Source organism: Sciurus vulgaris (genome assembly GCF_902686455.1).
Source record: "Sciurus vulgaris genome assembly, chromosome: 8".
Lineage (NCBI taxonomy): Eukaryota > Metazoa > Chordata > Mammalia > Rodentia > Sciuridae > Sciurus > Sciurus vulgaris.
In genome coordinates this window covers 110,957,600-110,981,856 of record NC_136468.1, presented here as the reverse complement: position 1 = coordinate 110,981,856, position 24,257 = coordinate 110,957,600, and the positions used below count along the sequence as shown (strand labels likewise).

At 42.4% G+C, this 24,257-nt stretch overlaps 1 protein-coding gene across 12 annotated transcripts in view; it reads left to right on the top strand.

Annotated features, from left to right (window-relative positions):
* The window catches only part of COBL (cordon-bleu WH2 repeat protein), a 264,580-nt gene that overhangs the window by 64,413 nt on the left and 175,910 nt on the right, over nt 1-24,257 (top strand). For 11 of the 12 annotated variants that reach the window (XM_079150327.1, XM_079150317.1, XM_079150326.1 and 8 more), the window contains exon 2: nt 15,785-15,988. In XM_079150327.1, the coding sequence (XP_079006453.1) occupies nt 15,785-15,988 (204 nt within the window). Of the gene's footprint in view, nt 1-15,784; nt 15,989-17,882; nt 18,060-24,257 lie in introns of those variants that run through there. The other variant, XM_079150324.1, reaches the window with a different exon arrangement.

The following is a 24,257-nucleotide window of genomic DNA, read 5'->3' as shown; positions in this document are numbered from 1 at the left end:
CACCCATATTTCAAGACATTTAATGGTAGATGATAAACTCTACTATGCTAAAACTATGCCAGTACAGTTGAGTATTTTGAGGTGACTGAGGGGGACTCTCAAGTGGCTTGGTCTCTGGGGCTCTGTCTTCCTGGGTCACTGTCACGTCTCAGCCTGGTGAGCCCCAGCCACCTCATCAGGTTGGGATTAAGTGGAATTTCTTTTCTTTTCCCATTCTCCTGTGGTGCACCTGGGGAATGCCATTGAGGGTTAAAGCCCTGGGATGGTGTAAGGATGTCGACAAAGCTACCTGTTACATCAGTTTCCTGGATGTTCAGATGTCAGCAGATAGCTCGCTCATGGCTTTCAGAGAGTAGACGAGCCCCCAGGCTTCTAAGACTGAAATTCTGTTATGCTTTCTTGGGGACCTGGTCACTATCTAAAACACTGCGTACATATCACTAATATATTGCTGTATTTAAATATATCCTTGGTTTTCATTATTAATGTTTGAATGTTACTGAAATAGAGGCAGCTCCTAGAATACACCCCTTGAAAGTTTTTTTTGTCTTTTTGAAGCACAGATCGTACAACCCAAGGTATCCCAGAAAGGAGAACATATGACAATAATTCTGTATTTGTAAACATTATCACATTAATACTTCAAAGCTAGTGGCAAAACTGTGGGGATTTGTGGCATAATTTGTTACCATATCTTATTGTGTGTAAAGTTTTATAAAAATAGATTAGTAAAGCAGCTTCATTAATGTTCATGTGCATCAAGATCAGCAAAGTCTGAAAGTAAATTTTACTGTTGCATCTTAGTTAAACTTCGATTTCAACATTATTGAAATTTATACTTTAAAATTATTTTTGTAAAGTTTCAGCATAACATTCTGTTGAACACAGAGGAAGCAAAAATTGTGGACAAATTATGAGGATATGGAGAAGTATATTGCTTTATTGGCTTAAAATCTTTATCTTAGTAGGTTAGAAGTAAGCTAAAGAAAAATGAAGCATTAACTTTTATCAGCTGTTAAAGAGTTACAATAGTTACAAATCACCTTACTGAGTAGATGGCACATTCTGCAGTGTGTGTGCATGGTGGGGGTGGGAATCAAGCTTCTATTAAGAGCTTCCCTGGGCCAAGCTCTGAGCTCAGCACTTTATATCATCATTTCCATTTTGATTAGAAAGAAATAGGAATTGGAGTTATCAGAGAGAAACTTCAATCTTCCCCTGGGCTTTACTTGGATGAGCTGTATGCAGGATGGACCCAGAGTCTGTGGGACAAAACTTGAAGTTTGCTAACATGGTCCTGGCAAGCTCAGACTTAAAGAAGACAGACCACTGCCACCCCAGTCAGTGCTAGAGAGGGTTGTGTGGTGGGGGTTGCCACTAAGGGTGGCAGGATAGGAACTAGAGAGGGAGTCTTAGAAAGCTCCTCCTGTACTTGTTATTCCTCCTGTACTCGTTATATATGTATCTTTTTGGTGGAGAGTATCATGTACCAGATGTGTGAATGGCTTTGTTCTATATATCATGCATCTTACCTGAGCTGGAGGAGTTTTGATTCCCTTTTCAGGTGAGAAATCTGAGCTGCCAAGAGCCAGCTGGCAGGTAGTGGAAGCAGGATCCAACCTGGTTGCTCCTCCTTAGCACCCCAGCTCTTTCCCATAGCACTGTGCTAAATTTAAGCAGCTCATATAAAGGACTGAGTGTGATTCTGATCTGTGGTGACACTAACAATGAGAAAGCATAAGTTGCCAATCATAAGCTGTTTCATTCATTCAGAAAGAGGCATATCCCTAAATTCTTTCCAAACCTTGTTCACCCAGAGGGAAGTGCCCTCCTGCTGAGTCCCCTATAGCCCTTTCCCCACTGTTCAGACACATACTCTTCCTAGAGGTGGCTTCTTTCCTCTTCTTTGGATGTGTTACCTCCAATTACTCCCCCAGGGTCTCTCTTCTGTTAAGTTTCCCTGAATCTCCACTGGAAGAATTAATTGTCTCTTCCTTTGCATGCCTTATAAAATCTCTCATTTCTCTTGTCTTATTGTGCTTATTGTTCTATACTTTCTCTAGGTCTAAATTCCCCCTTTTATTTTAAGTCTCTTGCAAACAAGAACTGGGTTTCCTTATTTTGGGATATTCCTATCACTCATTGTGAGGGCTTCCAGCCCCAGTTTCCCCATCTGTTTAACGGATGACACTTCCGCACGGAATTGCTGGAAAACTTCTGATATTTTAAGTCTCAATAAGTATTAGTTTTCTTCTGTCTTGGAAGACAAACTGAGTGAGACCAGGCCTGTGCTCACATAAGAGGGGAGGAACTCATTTGAAAACATAACATAGTTCCTATTGAAGGAAATGTCCAAGCTTCTGCTAAGTTTTTCTTGTGATGCCCAGAAGCTGAATTGGTTCATTTAAACTGAAGTGCTCTGTCTCTGCAGGGAGTAGAAGGAAGCAGATGAGGAGAGGGGCCACATGGGTAGGGGAGTGAGCAGGGTAACTGGGTCCCCATGTGTGCCTTTGCTTAAAACTAAAAGCCCAGCTGCCCCCTGTTCACCATGTCCTTTTCTGTTCCTTCTCATAAAGAAGGCTTTCCAGACCATACAGTCTTCAGGCCCTTCCAAACCAGAATCTGCCCTGGGGGCAGGTAAGTTGTCATAGCTAGTGAGAAATCCCAGGTGGTGGTCACAGTAAGGTCAAGGATATCTGAGATTGTTTCAGGTGTTTGGCTTACCATCCGGGTGATGCTGTTTCTCCCCAGAAATCACAGCTTGCAATAAAAGTTCTGCATATAAAAGTTGTGCATGAAATTTCCCACCACAGCTTCTGTGTCTGGTTAGGACTGGTGGTAGCTAAAGAAAGGGCCCCAGATGGATGCCCTTGGAGATAGAAAGGGAACATAAGGCGGCTGGACTTCCATAGCAATATCACACAGAGCCTTCTTCAGATCCTGACCTGCCACTTGTCACAGAGCGGCAGATCCAACACCTGGAGAACCACAGCAAATCAGGAACAATATGGATACAGCAAGGAACTACTGACCCACCGAATTTGGGGTCCATGATACGAAACTCAGAAGAATTAACTTGGAGAAATGTAGGGATAGGACAAAAGGAAAGAAAGAAAGAAAAAAGAAAATGGTGGTGTGTTTCTTCCTGAGTTGTGAACAATCAGACTAATTAACTTAAGAGAATGATGGAGGTGGAGATGCAGGCCAATGAAGGAGAAAATGCCTTGCTGAGGTTTGAGACATCCGTGAGAATGATCAGGAATTTTTGAAGTTTATGTTTTCCTGCAGGATCACCTGAAACAGCTTAGGGGAGGAGATAGTTTAGAGAGTGTGTCAACCTGGGGGAGAGAGCCAATCTCTTCTTCTTCTTCCTTCTTTCTTTTCATTTCTTTGCCTTTCCTCCCCTCCCCTTTATTTTCTTTTTCTTTCTTTTCTTGTCTCTCTCCACTCCCCTCTGTCCTCTCTTTTCAAAGGGGACAGGTCCAGCAGACCTGATGCCTTCCACAAGGCCCATGCCCACCACTTACTTGGTGCATGTCTGCACAGTGTGCCCTTATTAATTCAGCATAGTGTTTCTCAGGGCTCCTCCCCTCACAGCTCTTTGTTTAAAATTCTTGCTATTGGTGTTGTTTGGGAAGTGAGTGGGCCAAGCACAAAACCTTGGGCTTGACATTGCTGGGCAGCTCTGCACCCCGGGTGGATGGCAGTGGGTCTGAGTGTTGTCAGAAGGGAAAGGAGAGGCTGTGCTGGCTGCTCAGCTCGGGTTTCGCCAGCCCAGACATCTGCTGGGAGGCCTAGTCCCTATTTTGAGAAACAGCCTCAACGAGGTTATCAAGTGTCATATTTTCAGAGGCGAATTAAAGGCACCTAACACTTAGCTTCTAGTCCAGAAAATGTCCATATGGAAGCAGGCCGACTCTGGGCCTCTATTTCTGCACATGTTTTCACATCTTCCCTCCTCAATGCTATTTTTGCTGAAGGTATCTTGGATTATAGAATAATGTCATCCTAAAAAAAGTGCCATTTCCATTTATGAAAGTTCTATTTATTAACACAGGCAGAAATAAGATTGTGAGGTGATTAAATTTGAGGTAGTAAGTATATGATCTAGGTGCTTTTATAGCACAGGTTTGTAAGCAGGGTTATAATGAAGTCATCAAAATGCAGGTCCAGAAATCAGACATTTCTCATGAACCCCTGGCTAGTGGGGGCATCATGTGAATGGTCATTTCTCTGAACCATCATGTTACATGAGTCCATGGCCCCAGGTGCATGGGGTTGGGTTCATTTTCCTGAGAAATTCTCTGTGCCCTGTTCTGTTCCCATCAGTTACTGGTTGTGTGGAAAGCTGGTTAGTCAGATTTCACTGCTTTTCAGTTATTTACAAAAGTAAATAGAAATAGAGCAGGCTTATCAGTCAGCAGCCAAGATGCATTTCAGAGTGTATGGCATCCTATCTAACTCCTGGCTTTGCAGTTTTTATCTTAGTATTCCTGTTCAGTTTCCTTCTTTTTTTTCACACTTTGCTGAAAGGGATTTAATACAACTCTGTTTCTTTTTTTTTTTTTTTCCCCCCCACTGAAGGAAAAAAAAAAAGACAACAACAAAACAAAACAAAACACCCACATTGTATGACTTATCAAAAGTAAATCAGTATCCCTAATATTTTCTTGCCTTCTAGGTGTGGCATTTCTGTTCTGCCTGTGATAGGGGTTGTATTGACTTTTCTTGCCCCTTGCCAATTCTGTTAGTAAATCTAGAGGAAAACTCAATTTTGCTATAGGACTTCTGAGCTGAAATTAGTGCTGATTTGGCCTGCGTGTCTCCTTTGATGCTAATGTAAAACCAAAGGGTGAGAGATGTAAATGACTAGATAACTATTATACCCCCAAAATTTGATGAAACCTTCAAAGAATGTCTGTAAAATTTCATTCTGGTATATTCAAGAACTTAATTGCTGTTCGTGTTTATTTTCTCCTGTATCTCTTGTGGACTGTTTGCCATTTCCATAGTTATGTATTATGTAATTTACTCCTGGTTGTTTCCACAAATATCTGTTATTTAACACTTATCAGGTACTTTCATGGAATGTGGCTACTAATGGGCAAACAGGCCAGGAAGACATGTCACTAAATGATATTCAGTCATTAAAAAAAAAAAAAAAATCAGATTGTTATTTCTTAAGAAAGTAAAAATACCCTTTGCTGCCCAAATTGCAGTTCAAGAATGCAGCAGGAGGACCCAGAATCCTCCCTAACTCAGCTTTAACTCAGCTTTGTAGGTCTTTAGCATGGCCCCATTCCAGTCCTTCTTCACAAACAGCCAGATGGACCTGGGGATCTCTAAACTCTAACCTCCTGCTGGTCTTCCAGAAAAAGCAAAAGCAGTGAAACTGGCTCTCAGATGATAGTTCTTTTCTTCTTATTTTCTTCTCTTCCCCCACTTTTCTTATGGGAGGGACACTTCCATTTCTTACTACAAAAATGGAGATGAGGTGACAATGTACAACCCATTTGTGTCATGGGTCCAGTTCAAGGTATTCTAGTCATACCTCTGCCAGTTCTCTTGTCCTGCAGATGTCTAGGCAGGTCCCAGAGCCTTTTTTTTTTTTCCTGCATCATCTACCAGAATGGTCCCATTTCTTAGATGGTAAATAATTCAGCTTGATCTAAATCATGGCTTCAATCCAGGATCCTGCCAAAAGCTTTTCCCTCCCTCTTCTGACAGCCCACTCAGACCTCACCACGGGTGCAGAGCCTGTGCTGCAGAAGCTGGCTGCTATGTCTACTCTCAGGTTCCTCTTCTTCAGGGTCCTGTCTTCATGACCTGGGTGGCATTGGGGTCAAGGGCTGTCCTTAGCTGGTATATAGTTTTAGTTTATAGTTCAGTTCTTTATAGTTTCCTAACTGGTTGTCTCTATTGCCTCTGGTGCTGTAGGTATCCTGATGCCCTGTTGCTCTTGTGGAAGGCCTCCCTCTGAGTGCATGGGAATTCTTTCCCAGCTTGGCCCCACCCTGTCATGGTCCTCTTGTCCGGGCTCCTTTGAAGTCCTCTTGGTGCATCTGTGCTGGTGGCGTAGGAATGGTTGTCTCTGCAGCATCTGCCTGCCTCATATTGCTATCTGTTGACACAGGCAGCTCCACCAGCCACCTTCCAGCACTGGATGGGCAGGAAAGAGATATCAGGTATAGTTTCGGAGGAACTTTTGGAGAAGCCATGGTTACATTCTCAGTATGCAGGTGGGGAAGAGGAGGAGTGGAAGGAGGAAGAGAAGAAGGAGGGAGAAAACACAGTGAGGTAGAAACCTTGGCAAATAATGAAGACATCAGCTGAGACATAAAGGGAGGAAAGACAATGTTACATAGAGAGCTCTTTGCTGGGCATCCTTAGGGCTTAAAGTCTAACAGCCTTGTGCAGTCTCCAGGAGTTGTGGAGCCAGGTGTTAGCAGGTGTGGTATGGTCTTTGTGTAATAAGGACGTTTGCAGGAGGTGAGTGTCCTACTGGAGACAGATGGCAGAGTACATGCCGGACTTCCTCAGGGCTGTGCTAGCTGAACTATGCCTTCCCAGTGGAGACAGAGATTGACCAGAATTTCGAGTACTGCTGGAGAGGTATGTGGTTGATGCCAGTGACACTGCAGGCTTCACAGAGATGAGAGCAGTGGCCAAAGCTGAAGGAAATCTGGAGGTGATTACCAGATCCCTCCATCCCCATACCTGCGGTACCATCTTTGAGCTTCTCAGGCCCTTGGCTGAGAGGAGAGCTGAGAGCACAGCAGGCTAGTGGGCTTGTCAGTCTGTATGCATCCATCTATCTGGCAGCAGTCCTAGGAGTCCTAGGACAGTGTTATTTGGTAGAAACCAAATATATGTTTCAAGCTTGAAAATGCACACTGTCACATAAAAGACTGGTTGCAAGAAAACAATGAGCTTCTGGCTGTCTAGCTTTGGGAGGAAGAAAAACAGAATCAAAACTCAGGAAAAGAAGGTGCTAAGTCATGCCTGGGAGATGATAGGAAGAATTGCTTTATGCAAATTTAACACGTGCTTAAGTGCACAAGGCTGGCTATGTTAAGACAGCTAGCTGGCTTTCTCTCTAAGAATAATTAGGCTTTCTCTCCAAGGGAACGCCTGCACTCTCACACTGGCCAACTCCCAGAAGTTGTTGAACCCACTTTGGGAGAAAGAAGCCAGGTTGCTGCCAAGGCATCTTCATTCCCCATGAGCTATGCCCTTCCTCCTATATAACTCTTCCTGCTTCCTTTTCGTTTTCTGGGTTTAGAGGGTTTGTGACTTTGAACGGGGGGAACCCAGACAATTTTCTTGCTATTATTCTGCAAAACAACTTGTGATTTCATGGCTGGGAGTGCAGACCACTAGCTGCTGGGGAAGCACTGCATCATGTGGCACCTCATGAATAAATGACTTGCTGGGTCGGATCAGAGGCTGTGCTCCTCCAGCAGGGCATAAGGAGCAGTTTCTGTCCTTGAACTCCTGGGACTGCACTGGTTCCAGTAGAAAGCTCCTGCTGTCCTTTCAGGGGCCCAAGCAAGCCAGCTCCAGGCGAGAGCAGGGGACAGCTTTGCCATGTATGCAAACATTGCCTGGTGGTTTGGGATTCAGTAAGTTTTCTCCTCTGATTTATTTCATCTGTTAAGAATGTTCAAACCTTAGTAAGCTAACACTGCCTATTTTTTTTTAAATGGTTATTCTTTTTCTGAAATATTCAACAATGCAGCAACTCTAGTTTTTATCTGATATGTGAAGCAGGAGTTGCCGTGCTTAGCGAGTATTTGTCGATAGCTAAGTGATCCACACCTCTGGGCTCTTTGTTAACTTACTGGGAGTTGGGTAATAGCTGTGGGATTTAGCTCTCAAATGTTCCTCTTTGAATGTGTATTGATGAGTGGTGAGATAGCAGTGTTCCCATATATACAGCCCCCTGAGTTTAGAGTTTGGTTAGGGCTGTGGATAGCTTTTGTTATTATGTCTTAGAGAATCCTATCTATAAAGCTAATCTTTTTATGTTGCATTACTGAAAGCTTCTCCCACTGACCAGGTCAAAACTGTGAAATTCTATTTTGAATAGGATTCCATAGTCAGTTTTGAATGCATTTTTCTGTATCAATGCGCCTTTTATTGGGCATCTTGAGGAACTGGCTTCTAATCTACCCTTGAAGAGATGAGAGATTTTATCTTTTTAATCCCAAAGAGTAAACCTTGCTAGTCATGGTAAAAATAATTGTAATTCATTACCAGTCATTGAGCATTGCCTTTTCCATATCTTAGTGCCACACCAGAAACTTCATGGGAGTCGTCTCATTTAATCCCCATGCACACTCAACTGATAAACACCAAATCACCCTCTGTTCAATTCTTGGGGAAGCTGAGGCTTACAAATTACAGTAGCTTGCTCAGATAAAGTCATCTGCTGGAGGACAACAGCTTGGCAGTCTCTTGGCTGGATTTGCGCTGACATCTTTCTGACACTTCAGCACAGAACCAGGACCTTGTAGCTCTAACAAGGTGTCCTGGGGCAGATTTCCAGAAGACAGTGCCCTTATGTTGCCTTGGATGTGATGTTTTCATGAGTGAAGCCATATCCCCAAGTTTACTGGACCAGGCTGGTATTTATTGTCTCCATGCCACAGTTTTTCTGAGAGCTGCCTGTTTCATAGATACCCATTTTAGCTTTTACTTATCTGGGTTTTCTGATGCTTGATTCTCTGGTTTTAAGTTTTATTTTTAATGGCAAAGACAGTAGAGAAAGTTTTGGTGGGATTTTCCTGATCTCTCCTTCATCAGAAGGAAATTTTGTTTTAGAAGAAATATTGCTCTAAGCTTGGGAGGTGTTGAGCTCTGAGAGAAGGTGTTACGGGTACATCTAACTTGGGGTCCCTGTTCTTCAAGGTGGTTTGCAGCAATCCTGAATCCATGAAGTGTCCTTGGGGCGTCTTGCTTACGTAGCAGCTCTTAGATGCTCAAAGGAGTGCTTGACCCTAAAGGCATAGAGGAGCTCTCCAGACTGACCTAAGGCTTATCCCAGCTCAGCTGGCTACCTGACATCAGCCCTGGGCATGTCCTTTCAGATTCCTGAAACTCCAACTTTTCCTCTATTTCCTGAAGCTGATGAACACAGCCCCTGAGATTCTGTGTGAGCCATATGGAACCTTAACCATGAATGATGTTCTCAAGGTCTCCAGTTTTGTTTACAAACAAACTTTTCTGGACCACACATTAGAGAAGAGGGTGTCTGTCTCTGAGTGTGTGCTGGAAACCTTTTCTAAAGGTTGCTCCCCATCCTTGTCCCTCTCCTCACACTCAGTTTTCTAGTACTTAGCACGGGAGTTGCTGGTTATCCTGGGGTCTTTGTTTTCAAGAAGAACTTAAGTAGACAGCAGTATATAACGGACAAGAGAGGGTCCTAGGCTCAGAAAGAGCTGGAATTCCAGTCTTGCTAGCTATGGATTGGATTACATTACTTACGTTGCTTAGTCTGTTGAATCCTCAGGCATCTCATCTGTAGAATGGGAGTAGTAAGCTTGTAGTATGACGTCTTTGTGAGGATTGAATATATACAAAGTATTTGGCATGGTGACTGACTGATCATTGCTCAGACAATGAGAGCTTAAAGTCTGATGAATGTTGGTGTTAGAGATGTGGGAGCTGGTATTGTTGGTAAGGAGGCCTTATACACCTCTTTGGCAGCCTACTCCTACCAGCCTTTAGTAGTGCTAATGGATCAGAGTTCCTGGACATACTTCTGTCCAAAGTTGGGCACATGGAGCTCAGTCCCAGGGTCCTCACTCCCACACTCACTCTCTCATGTAGTGGTCACCGTTTTACTCTCTTTGTGCTAAGCAATTTGCTTGTCCCTGTTCTCTTGAAATTGAACAGAATCTATAGCTATGTCTGGCAATAACATCCTAATACTGAAGAATCACAGGGAGAGACAGGTGACTCCCTTCTGCCTGCAGCAAAAACAGGCCTTGTAGCCTGGCTTGCTTCATAGCTGAGTTGGTAACCAGGAGGGGCTGGGGTGTGCCTGGTTTCTCTCTGAAGTTCCCTGGGAGCAGAGCTGTTTACCAGCAGCCAGATAGAGTAACCAAATGGTAAATTGTATAAATCACATAGTCACATCATTCAAGTGAGCTGGTATTTACATGGCCATTGATTTCAGCATTCAGTATTCTTGGACCATAAGAAAATGTTATACCTTCGTGTCTGATTGGAGACATGGCAGAAATATAAAGCAGAAGCCCTCTGGACTCTGGGTCCAGGGGAGTACAGAACACTGTGAATTTCCCCTGGGCAGTCTTCAGGCCAGGGAGGCCCAAGGCCATCCCATCCCAGCGGGGAACCTGCTGGCACCTGTGGAATTTGGTTTTAATTCAGCTGCCTGCTCCTGGAGCCTGAGATTTGCATTCCCTGTGCCATTTTGCCCACATAGTCTTCTTATTCTCTGACTTTCAGGGAGCAGATTTCAAGCATTCTGCCACACATTGAAGAGCTCTCAAAATAAAACCCAGCTGGGAGTCACCCAGCTGATGTGAGAATTAGCAAACATTGCCCCAAAACAGTAAATGTGTGATGGTTTTAAGCTATGATTGATGGCCTTTGAAATTCCAGAAATGTTTTTATATCTACTTCTCATTTTGTAAGTAGTTCCTGCTGAGGCACACCCAGCTTTCTAACCTGGAAGACTGGAGGGAGTTTGGGTTATGTGCTCCATGATTCATCCCCCGAAGAGTTCAGAGGACCTGCCCTGCACCTGCTGGGTGCGGGGAGAGAGGAAGCAAAGCCTGCTTGCCTGGCCTGGGTGGTTGCGTGCCCTCAGCCAGTGACACCTGTCCTGGGTGTGCCTAGGAGGAACCAGGTGTGGTCCAGATCCCATGGTTTCCTAGACTTGTGCAGAAATCCTGCTCCATTTAAACTGCACCCACACTGTCGAATCTCAATTAGACTCCACTGCACAGCATCCACACAGCATTTTGAGAACAGCGCCACCCGCTTGGTAATGCTTATGATTTTTCAACACTGAGCAAAGACAAGTCAGGCCTCTCCTGTGAAAACAGTGGTTCTCTCCTGGCTGAGCCACTCACAGGTGAAGGAACTGAACACTTTTTATCTCACTCTGTGAACCTGGCCTGAGAAGGTCAGGGTACACTTTCAGAGAAGCCTTGACCGCAGGCACAAAGCAAAGAGGGAGAAAGCAGTCTGGTAGAGACTGTGTGGTCCTTCTACATAGCAGACTCTGCTACCTCATGCATACGTCCTTGGCAAACACAAGCTTAACTCCAAGAGTATCTGCACATAATCTTTTGATGGAGGAGGAGGAGGAGGAGGGAGTCAGGATGAGGCTTCCTCACTCTCCTGCAGCCAAACTGACCTCAACATGCCTACCATCTGTCCTGCTCCCATTAGGAGGCTCCTTCTCCTGGTGGACATATCTTGCCCCTCCCCTGTTTCCTATGAGGGGAAGCATAAATGAATTTTGTGTTTAGGTCTTGGGTCTCATCCCCAAGAAATCTCATTAGTGTATTCCAAAGTATGAAAAAAAAATCTGAAATCCAAAACATTTCTGGACCTAAGTATTTCAGTCTGTACCTATACATATGAAGAGAAAGTGTGCCACATATTAAAAACACAAACAGCCTTAATTTAGCATCTCCTGCTCCCCAGAGATGTTAAATAATAAAGAAGTGAGGTACCCACATATTTTACAGAAAGATTAATAATCATGAGGAGTGAGATAAGCCCTTGTGTCTGGCATCCCGAACATGGTTTTCTCAGACGGGGGTCCTGCACTCACAGATATAGAGCCACTGCATACATATCTCAGACATGGTTTTGAAGTAAAAATTTTTTATGTATAGTTCTCAAAATTGGCATTCTGTGAAATAAGCATACAAGCTCCTAAATTCATTAACACATCTATTAAATGTAGACTTGTACAGTATATTAATTGCTTTCACAAATGATTAAAAATGATAGCTGCAATCATGCTGTTTTAATGCTTTAATAAATATGGGCCTTCATTTTAAAGAAATGTTGCAATCTATTATCATAAACTGAATCTCAGATATTTGGATATAACTGGTCCTTGATGGATCGAGAGTGTTTTTAAGCTTCCAGGTGCTTCCAGGCTGAGTGCACTGATCTCAGCCAGGCCTGCAGCACCCAGTGAGGAGCTCTCAGAAGATGCAGTATGCAAGATGCAGTAAGCAAACAAAGAAGGCAGGGGGGATGGCAAGGCACAAGCAGGTGGAGCTGCTAGTGGGTTTTCCAGGAGCAGTGAACTGGAGACCCAATGCCAGAGGATGGAGAATATTGGAGAGTGGTTCAAGCTCAAGAGTCAGAGTCAGTGCCGGTGTTCAGACTCTAGAGGTTTGGATGTCAACAGGGGGCAGATGTGTGATGTTGCTGAGCCAGCAGGCCCACAGAAAGCACACAGCTGATTGTTGCTGTGAAAGTTTTTTCTTTTCCAAAAGGAACCAGCAGTTTATTTTGTGAGTGTTAAATATTCTATATTTTTAAATGTTGGTCAATTTAATGTATATGTATGCATGATGCACAACACACTGCTGGGCAAACATTTCCCTGGTGTCCTTGCAGCCTGCAGATTTGCACCATGCTCATAGTCCATGGGCCCTACTAGGTGGGTAATGGGTGTACTGTGGGAAGGGGAACATATGAGAAGGTGGACAGCCCTCATGCTCAGTGAACACTGAGGAAGGAAAGAGTCCACATCAGCAGTAGATTTGACTGAGAAGTTGCTCTATTGAAGAGAGAGAGAACATGGTTGCACATATCTGCATTTGTGCATCCCTTAGGAATGATGGTTTGGACTAGAGCAGAGAAGGGTAGAAGGGATGATACCCGGAGGTGACAGAGTGTGTATTTGGGGTGATCAAAGGGGGCAATTCAAACTTCTGCCTCTCTTCAGCCCTTTGCTCCTGCACAGTGGTGGTTGAATAAAAGAATGCATCAGTAGCTGCTTCTGGCTGGACCCCATGTTCTGAAGGAGTTTAAACCAAGCTAAGTTGAACATGTATTCACTTCCTACAATTTGTCAAATAAACACTCTTTTTCCTGATGGCAACTATCAGCATGTAACTCACAGACAAGTCTTCTAAGCCTGGACCCAATATTGATTAATGACTCTTTGATCTGATTCTGTCTGTTCTTCATTTTTCCATCTCCAAAGTGGGGTGACATCTGTCCTTCCTCGTAGAGACTAAATAATGTCATGGTTAAATGTTGACTATTTTTATTTGCATAAAATGAAAGGAAATTAGAAAGAGAGAGAGAGCACAGTTTTATAAATATTACAATATAAATGCAGGACTTTTAACAAGAAAAAGAAGAGAATTAATTTGTGCCTACTTATCATAGTAGAGAATGAGATATGTTATTCCTGAGTCTTATATAAACCAGTGACTTGAACATCAGTAAATTTATAGCTTCTTCTGAATTGCATTTGTTGTTCCCCCCATTTTATTTTATTTTTGATTTTTTTAAGCATTAGGTTTTTTTTTTTTTTTTTTTTTAGTTGTAGATGGACAATTTTACCTTAATTTCTTTTATTTATTTTTATGTGGCGCTGAGGATCAAACCCAGTGCCTCCACATACTAGGCAGTTGCTCTACCACTGAGCCACAACCCCAGCACCCCCCATTTTAAAAGAACTCTTTCATTTTAAAAAGCAGCAAGTATGCAGACAACGTTATCAAAAAAGTTAAGAAATTTAAAAATGCAGCCAGGCACAGAATTGCAATGCCTGTAATCCCAGAGGTTTGGGAGGCTGAGGCAGGAGGATCGGGAGTTCAAAGCCAGCCTTAGCAAAAGCAAGACGGTAAGCAAGTCAGTAAGACCCTGTTTCTAAATAAAATACAAAATAGGGCTGGGGAAGTGGCTCAGTGGTTGAGTGCCCCTGATTTCATTCCCCAATACCCCACTCCAAAAAAAATAAATTTAAAAATGCATAGAAATAAAATAGCAGCACATATGCCATGCCATACGTCACTCAGATGTCAGTGAATTCTTTGTTCTTCTAGACTGTTTCATGATCTACTGCTCTCTTTAAAAATGAAATTTTCATAAGTAAATAATGTTTGGGAGCTCATTTTACCAAAAATCTTTGTTGAGCATTTTTGCTCATTAGATTGTATATTTTAAAACATGTTTATTGCCAGTGTAACATTGAACCATTATTTTTTGACATTGTCTTTTATTGGTGTATGATTAAATTATTTGTTTGGTGTATTTAGTTATGAATGTTTAGTTAGGTTATTTATTAACTTGTTTGCCATTAGTAGTTATGTCATAATGAGAATCTTTGAATCTCCCACAGTATGATCTTGCAGTACTATCATTTCTTCAGGATAAATTTCTGGAAATAGAATTCATGTGTCTTTGATACTTCCTGCCTCCAAGAAGGCTGCCTTGCAGCAGAGTTTACAGGACTTGGAGAGCTCACGTTGCCTGTCTGTGGATCCTCAGTGACTAGAGCATTGCAGGGTGGGGAAGAGCAAGCCCTTGGGAGTCAGCTAATCTGGTTTCTATCTCTGCCTGACACCCAATGATTGTTTGCCTTTGGGTGAGCTATGGATTTCTCTCAGGACTGAGTTTTCTCAGCTGCAAAATATTTTGAGAACTGAATGATGTAACTATTGAATAAGGTTTTTATTAGCATAGGACATAGTGAATGCTTAGTGTTGAGTAAATACTAGCTATTATTATAATAAAATATTCAGGATGTATATAAAATAGGGTCCTTAAGTATAAATGACTATATACATATGTGTACTTATTATGTCTATATATCTATATAGATATATAGACATAATGTATATGCATAAATGTATATATTTACACATATCTGTACATATATACTATATGTATTTTGCATATCAAATAAAATATCTATAAAAAAAAGGTCAGTTGTCTTCCCTTACTAATCTGGAGGAAACAAGAACTTGTAAAAACGTTCATCCGAGTGAGTGACTCATTGGCAGGGGTTTAGGAATCTCCTACAAGGTGAGGTGAGCATTCAAGACACAGTTTGAAATCTGGTGGAAACCAAGATGAAAGGTTTACATGTTATGACACTATCGTTCGCAGCCAAACAGCTGCATTCACCCACTGTGTCAACAGGTGCTGGACCAAGGCTAGTTTCTATGGCTTGATATGATCCCAGTATATTCAATATCATGGACCCATGGATTCCAGACCTTCGGAACTGGTTTTGGCTCCTGACCTGAACCAGGATTGAAGCAGGATATCAGGGGAGCCTGCTGACCTAATTGTAATGTGTCCCCCACCTGTAACTCAGAAAGGGCCAAGCCATGTAACCTCAGCTGCACCCTGGCCTTGTTAGGGTCCTGTAGAAAATAGAAGAGTGCTCCTCCCAGGAGGTGACCACATTCTTCAGGTGTTTCTTTATAGGAACTCTTCTTTTCAATATGCTTCCTCTGTTTTTCTTTTAACTGGTTTAGTTTCTTGAGGGTGTTATCTGCGAGTGTGGAATGCTGCTGCTATACTGACTTTACAAAGATCATACCAGGCTTGGGCTGTTTCTCAGTGGTACAGCGCATGCCTAGCACATGGGAGGCACTGGGTTCGATCCTTAGTACCACATTAAAAAAAATAAACAAATAAAAAGATCATGTCACACACAAGTCATTTCTGAAGAGAGGCATGAACACTAATGATAATGAATTGTTGTGAAGCCAGTGTGAAAACTTCTGCTTCATCCAGTTCTTCTAATCTTGTCATTTTCAAGGAGGAAGATGAAGGCTCGCGCTCCTCCACCTCCTGGAAAGCCTGCCGCTCTGAATGTTCCTGGGGATCTGAGACCCCCCTGTGATACAGCCCTCAGCTCACAGCAGAACCTGATCCACATGAAGGAGGCACTACGAAACAGTACCCTGGACATCACTGTGGTTCTGCCCAGTGGGCTGGAGAAGCAGAGTGTGGTCAATGGAAGGTAGGTAAGAGGCTGGTGCTGCAGGAGGAGCCACGGCCCTCCCATGTGCAGGTGCCAGGAAGACAACTGAAGAGTGGATGTTAATGTATTACCCTTTTCTTCCAACTCATATACAGGTGAAGGCCACATTGATGCCAGTGAGGGTCTAGGTGACCATCCAAGACTATCCCATTGCCCCATCTGGAGTGAGGGTGTGATAACTAGCCCAGTCAGGTGCCTGCGAATCCTTATGGGAACATGTGAGAGGTTGGTCTCAAAAAGAAGGGCAGAGATGGAGTCCCAGACACAACTCCAAGGAAATGACCATTGACCTCAGGATTGGACGAGTAACCCCAGCTTGCCACGAGCATCCTTGGCTCTGAGTTTACTTAGCCAGGAGAGCAGCTTCCTGAGTGAACCATTCCAAGGTCCACTTACAACCTGATCTGTGCAGGCATACGTGCAATTTACAATCATCTTTTGCAAATGAAAACATCATCCATGGATTTCAGGTTTTAGGGAATTAATTCCCATATCCTCAATTGCCACACTTCATCTTCTTACCACAGATCTGCCAGTGGATGTGCCTGTGGACAACTGAATTACAGCTTCATACACAGAAAGTACAAATGAAATATTGGCAAAGCTTCCTTCATTCATAGTACTTGGAGTTTTACTACCAATAGAATTACATACTTTCTGTTTGATGTTGATTAAAATACATTACAATTATGTTAGGAAGTTTTGTGCTACTATAACTGTTGCTGTGACTGGTAACTCAATCCTTGAATTAAAATGTTAACAAATCACAGGAAAAAATTAAAATTTTTATAAATATTGTGTTGTAGAGAAGTATGATGGAAAACTTTCAAGCATAAAAATATATTTGCTTATCTGGTACAGAAGTGAATGGAAGTAGTATTTCTAGGAAAACCAGGACAAGAAATAGTATAAAATATTTAACTCTTAAAAACACTTTGCTCAAGAATTATTAAAATGGATAATTGTGAACATTACAACACTTTGGGTTTTTATATTCTCATGAACGCCTTTAAAAAAGCTATGCAAGAGTTTTATTATTTTATTTACTTTAAAATTTCAGTTTTGGGATGATAACCTGAATTTGCCTAATCCTTTGCAACTGTCTTATTAAATAAATAAATAAATAAGTAATTTAATTAATTAACTAATTAATAATGATTTTGTTTTGCTTAATGCTAGGGATGGAACCCAGGACTTTGAGCATACAAGGCAAGCACTCTACCATTTAGCTATACTCTTGCACTAGGTGATGGCTAAATGAGCAAAAGGGTATATAAATTTTCACAATATTCTGTGGGACATGTGAACAAAAATTGGAGGAACATTGTTCCCACCCTCAGTGTATACCTAGGATTGGACTTGTTGGATTATAGGGTACTTTGTCTTTAGTTGTTCTAGGCAAGGCCATACCATTTCCACTGTAGTGCCACTGGGGTGTGTGTGTGTGTGTGTGTGTGTGTGTGTGTGTGTGTGTGTGTGTGTGTGTGTCTTCCCTGTAGCTGTTGTTAACAGCAGTAGAACTGAGTACTGGAAGAGAGCAACACTGCACCAACAGGGGAGGTGCCCATGCTTGAAGCAGGTGTCTTGTGACTTTTCCTCAGGCTTGGCTCCCAGGGGTCATACTCCAGATAGTTGACTTGTAAGAGCTTCTCTGCATTTCTTTGTTTTACAGAGTAGTCATCATTTTAAGTACAAAGCCTTATTACTTAAGAAGTATGTCACATAATCATAGTTTTAAAAATGATTTTTGAATATGTATGAAATTTTACCAGTGAGTGTATTTTGGTTTGTTCACTATTCTTATATATTTTCTGGTTAATTTCTTTTCTTTTTCTTTTTCTTTTTTTTCTTTTTTTTTTTTTTTTTTGTAAAGAAAATGGCATTGTGAGATAATGCCTCAGAGATGAGTTCGTGCAGTGGTTTCCAAAGTGTGGTCCCTGGACCAGGAGCATGTGCATCACCTGGGAACTTATTAGGATTCACTTCTCAGGCCCCACCTAACCCTCCTGAAGATGAGGCTGCTCCACATGTGCCTTAACAAGTCCTCCAGGTGATTCTGACGCTGTTAAAGTTTTCAGAACCCCAGGTTACTGTCCCCACCCCATCCCCAATTTTATAGTTTCAGAAACTGAGGTCTGACAGACTGAGTGATTTAAGCAGGAACATAGAGCAAAAAATACTTACAGAGAAGGATTATATCTGGGCTGGAAGGGGCTTGCAGTTGGCTATAGCTAAGGCTGTGAAGCATGGCAGGGGTTCAGGATTAATAAAAGGAAGGATGGGGTTTGGAGGTGGGAGGTTAGGGATTTGAATTAATGCCAGCAAATTTCCTGAATGATTTTTGTAATGGAGCACACTTTGACCCTGTATTGGATGATCACATGTTAAGATGATATCAAAGGGCTCTGAGGAGGGGCTGAACAGACCAGCTGGTATTGAGGCACTTCCTAACCCTTGCTTAAAACAGATCTGCTCATTTTATGTCGGTGTGGTTTCTCCCTTCTCTTTAAACAGTGGTTTTAATAAAAGACAAGCTTACCTTTTCAGCACCTAGAGAAAGAGTTTTTAAAACACAATCAACCCTCAACTGTATAGTTCTGACATGAAAGATCCTTATCAGTAAAACGTATTAGAAATTGGATGCTCATGATTCCTTCTGAAAATCATAATGATTTTTTTTTTTTATTTTCGAGCTTCTTTTGATTTAGAAACAAATAAAAATGCACGTATGTTCTTACGGGTTGGGAGGTGAGCACTGGGGCTCTGGACTGTTTTTAAAGAAAATGATCTGACACAGCTTTAGGAATGGTGTCTCTGCTCCTCATGTGGCAGCTGGAGGGAGGCCATCAGTTCCAGCACTTTAATTGGGACTCAAGCAAAGAGAAGATGTTGAAAGAAACAGTGACCTCAGCCAAAAGGGAGCTTTGTAAAAGGTGTCAGACGCTTAGTATTGGGCTGTGTCACTTTCATGTAGTAAATTAGTCACATCCACCTTAGTTCACATAGCTAAGGGTCTGAGGCAGGAAAAGGCAAGGGCTTTTTTTTTTCCCTCCCCTATATTCTGCCCCATGATTCTACCCACCTCTATGAGCTATATCACCCCTTTACAATAGATATGTTTATACCCATGCAGGGAATTGTAGGTCTCAGTGCAGGAACCTCACACAGTGGCAGGTATTGAGCCTCCAGGTTCCTTCTGTAGAGAGCCTGCCTGTTCCCAGACACACAGGAAGGGAGGCTGGGATGGTTCCTCATTCCTAGTCTGTCCTATAGAGTACATTTGTGGTCCTTGGCAGTTTCCAGAGGGTCTGTGGACTTTGTCTTGCTCCCATGGTGAGCTCCTGGCCTCAGAGGCTGAAGGAAGTACAGTTAAAGAGGCAGCTCTTGTGTCCTGGGCTGGGGAGTCAGCCAGAGGAAGGCCATCCTTAAATAACAGGGTTGGCAGCTGGATGTGGTTTGGCTTGCTTATGTTTTCATTTGAAGAATAACTTTTTAAACAGTGTAAATTCCTGGGATATCAAGTCCTAAGTGGCACCACAGAGCAGAGAGATGAATTTCACTGAGCAATCCTTTTTATGAGCTCATGGGATGCCTGTGATCATCTGGATTTTAAGTCCTCCTTCTAATGACCACCTCTCCCAGACTCCCCATGATGTGTTTCTTCACTGATTTTGTTTGTGTGTTTGGTCTATATCCAGGAGAAGCCCCCTTTTCCACCCCCTCAAAAAAAAAAAAAATCACTGTGATTTATAGAATGATGTCATCAACATTTAATTTCTAAGTTTTTAAAGGAAGAATCTTTCTTTTGAGGAAATAACTAGGTTAAGACATTGGCTACAGATGATAAAATGCTTGCTGTACTAACAGAAGGCAGGCTTATTCTCACTAACTGTTGGCCAGATTGCAGAAGGTGCTGTGGTTGTTCTGATAGTGATGATGTACCCATCACATGGGGGGTGGGGTCTCATTTTGTGGGGTTTTGACAAATTAAAAAATACTAAAATATTCATTTATTCATTGATCATTAAACATATTCATTTACTAACTTTGGTGAGGAAGTAGACATCTCAGCCAGCAGAGGAAATGTACAGCACGTCTAAAATGACCAGTTTAAGAAGCTGGTAGTTCCAGTTTACTAGAACCCAGAGTGTTAAGGCCTAGGAGAATGGGTCTGGACACTTGGTGGTTCTATTCCAGGGCTAGACAAGTTACTGGAAAACTTTCATCACAATATTAGTTTTCTTCAACATATGGGTAAACATTTTACATACATTTCACAAAATTTATGTGAAATTTTAAGACATCACTTTTTTTTTTTTTTTTTTTTTTTTTTTTTTTTTTTTTTGCGGTGCTGGGGATCGAACCCAGGGCTTTGTGCTTGCAAGGCAAGCACTCTACCGACTGAGCTATCTCCCCAGCCCTTAAGACATCACTAGCAGGTGACTTTGTCATTGGGCTGTGTCCAGGTTTCCCAGTGGTACTCATTGACTCTTCTGCTGAGTGAGAATCATGTAGAGAACCTAATTTGCTATAACTTGAATACAGAAGACTGTGTTTTGAAACAAGGTGAACTTCAAGAGAAATTCAGTATTTTAGACAAAGGGAAATGAAAGGAAGGGGGGGAATAGGAAAAGGAAAGACAACAGATTAAATCTAACATAATTTTCCTATTGTCACATATTTTCCTCTGTACACAATTACCTAAGTGAACCAATCCCACTATCATGCCCACCCACAAGAATGGGGTCCTAATTAAAATAAGATCTATCCAATGTTTGTATAATCTTATCAAAATGGATTCTACTGTCATGTACAACTAAAAAGAACCAATAAACTAAAATTTAAAAAAAGAAAGGTCAAAGATGATAAGGCCATAGTTAAGAAAGAGCATGAGTTACCATGTTCAGCTTAAGGATACCATTGGGGCTGATCCTCACCAGAATGCACTCCTTGAGATCAGTAGTCCACATCTGTCTAGGTGACTCCTCTCATTGCATCACTTCTGGGTAGAATAACTCTCAGGTTTTCCTGGGTTCCCAGCCTCTGCACATCTCCAGGTCAAGGGACTCCAACCAGGATTGTCTTTTACAGAGATTTAAAATTTGCCACTAAAAAAGCAGGCCCTCTTAGGTTGGTAATTTCCACCTTTCTCTAAATTTACATCAAGCCTTTACAGACTTCTGATCACTGCCTAGCTCTGAGATGCCAGCCATCAGGAATTTTGTTGTCACTCTAGCATTAGTAAATCAGGACCCAGGCCTCTTTAAAATTGAACTCTTACTGGAGATCCCAGCCTCAAACCTGAAATCCTACTTCTGGCTAACAGACTGTGTGGCTCTGGGCTTCTTCCTGTCCCTGTGTTGCTATTAACCTTTCTTGTGTTGGACCCACATGTTCACTGGTGAAGGGCTTCATTAATATGGGCTGCCTGCAGAGGACCCTGCTTGTATCTTGCTGTGCCTTTTTGGTGCCACGGAAAGCTGTCAGACTGGACTTTCTCCCAAGACTTGCTCTGAGTTACACCAGAGTGTGCCTCACCAGAGCTTAGGGTCACGTGATAGCCTTGGTCTCACAAATGAATCTGGACCATATTGAACCAGTTTAAGATTTCGTAGCATATGCAAATTTAGTTTAAGAGTATATAAGAAGGTAGTTACCTGGAAGTAATTTGTACGCCTCACACTGAATGAGTCATTGTTTACTCAACACATCAATACTAATGTGCATAGCTTGAGTACTTGGAGTCTACTGGTTCTCAAAGTGGGGCCCCTAAATCTGCAGCATTAGCATCTCTTGGGAACTTGTTAGCCTGACCCTAGACTCTTTGATCAGAAATGCTAGGATGGATCCAGCAATCTGTGTTTCAGCAGCCATGAAATTTCAGATTGCATGTTATATGTCAAGGTCCCCTACTTGAATGCATGCCAGTGGCTTTGCTAGGTATCAGGCACATGGTCCTGAGAATGAGCCCAGGGTCTCACTGGCCTGATGGTATGAGGAAGGGGAATATGAGAAGGATAAGTATACACAGCCCAAGAAGGGTCCTAATCAACTTTGTCATCACAGATGAAAAGAATCTGCCTGTCCATTTCCATTGAACATACCTTGAGGTCTAGCAAGGCAGCAGCCTCATGATTTAGAGAGAAGTCCCCTGATTAGAAGAGGACTGTTCATTAATCACCCACAGTCTGATTGACCGAGGGTGCAGCCTCTTTGACTTCTGTGTCCCAATTGTATGCTCCCCAAACAGCCTGAGGGTTGCCCTCTGGTCTCTGCCCCTTAGCTCTGGGAGGAGACATTGGCACAGGCTCTTTGTTCTACATCTAGTTGTCTGCTAGGACTTCAAAAAAGAGCCACTTATGAAAGAAGACCAATTTGTTTCTCATTGAAGTCACTGACTCATGCAAAAACAATTGTTGATGTTTGAATACATTTAGAAAGTAATTTTTAAAAGAAAAAGTATAAAAATTCTCATTTTTTAAAATGTATAAAAGAGACCAAAACAAATGCTAGAAAGCAAATTTCATCTCTACATTATGAGCACTTAAAAGACATTTGGAGAAAAGAGAGGTAAAGGAGTTGGAAAGAAAAAGAATATTGAGGAGGAATGGGAGAGAAAAGAGATCTCTCATAAATCTCTTTACTACTATTTACTTGGTTTTGGAGTAATTGATCTTCTTTATTACTATCGTTTATTCTTTTTTTGGACCTGTAATGTATATATAGATATATAGATGATGATGATGATGATAATAAGGATTACATATATATATATATATATATATATAGAGAGAGAGAGAGAGAGAGAGAGAGAGAGAGAGAAAGACAGAGAAAGACAGAGAGAGAGACAGAGACACTGAGATTTTGAGATTTTGGGGGATCCTTGAAGTGCCTAACATTGATGTTGCTATAGGATTTTTACTAGGGTCAGGAGGTCCCTCCTCCGCTTCCTAATATACCTGACTTTCCCTTTAATATTCAGAGAGTATCTAATAGTCTGTTTCATTCCTTGGGAGATGGGGCAAACTATTTTGCAATGGTCCAAGGATGTTTCTTGAAAAGGATCTAATGTCTCGGTGTGGATGATACTAAGCCAAGTACAGACAAGTGACCCTTGACCTGATCCAGGCGAATGTCTTACTATGTAGAATCCAAACAGAGAAGAGAGCAACAAATTAACTCATTAACTTAGCACACACTAGTATAGTACTCTGCCTTCCAGATGTTAATTCACATAAGAGTCTACCAACACTGGGAAGTAGGCCCTATGGTAATACCCATACAATGAGGAAACTGAGGCATCAAGAAGTACAGTTTCACAGGTCAGCAGCTGTGCATGGGGATTCCACTCCAGGCAGCTACCCCTGGGTGCCTCCACTAACCCACAGTGCTGCCACAGCAAAGATACACAGGTGCTCATCAGAGTGTGCAGAGCTGCAGAGCAGAGGTGGGGGCTGCTCCTTCAGAGATTGATAGGGTAGGAGGAGGGGCGGCCAGACCCAGCAGGTGGTGAGAACAGGAGCCACCTGGCAGTCTCTGGAAAGTTTCCTGTGGCCTAGTGGCACAGTGACCTACTAAGACCTTGTGGAGAGATACACATGACACCTAATTAGGGAAGTCATTAGGCCTTTGTAGGCCTGGGGATGCAGGTTGGAACCCAGTGGAGCTATAAAGAAAACTCACGGGTAGTACAGCAGCTCAGTACCTCTCTGTCCATTGTTGGGCATCACCACTGTGCCAAGGGTCGCCTCCTTCTTTTTGGGTAGATTTTTCCTGCAGATCAAAGGAGCCTTAAAAAAACTGAATTGTTGTTTGGAGTTTGGTATTTTAAAATTTCAGCCAATAACCACATAACAGGCATGCTGCAAAGTGGCAAAAGCCATTCTTGCCTTACCTCACACAGGTTCCCAAAGAGTGTGTAGTGGAAAAATGGTGAGTATTTTAATATTTTAAGTCAGGGTCCTCTTTTAAAGAGAGCCAAACCCTGTAGGATGTTTAGTAAGTTGAGCTTGTGTCTTTGAACCTGGATTCTCATATGACTTTCATGTACCTACATTATCTCAGTGCAGCAGAGCCAGTCCTCATGAGAAAGCTGCCCACCTGAGGCTCATAGCTAGAGATGGGCTGGGAGAGGGTAAAACAGCTACCAGAGCTTGCTGAACCTCCTCACTCTCACTTATCTTTGAAGCTGTCTGTTCTGGGTGCTGCTCTAGCCACCAGGAAGGGATGGGGTCCCATTTGCTTCTCT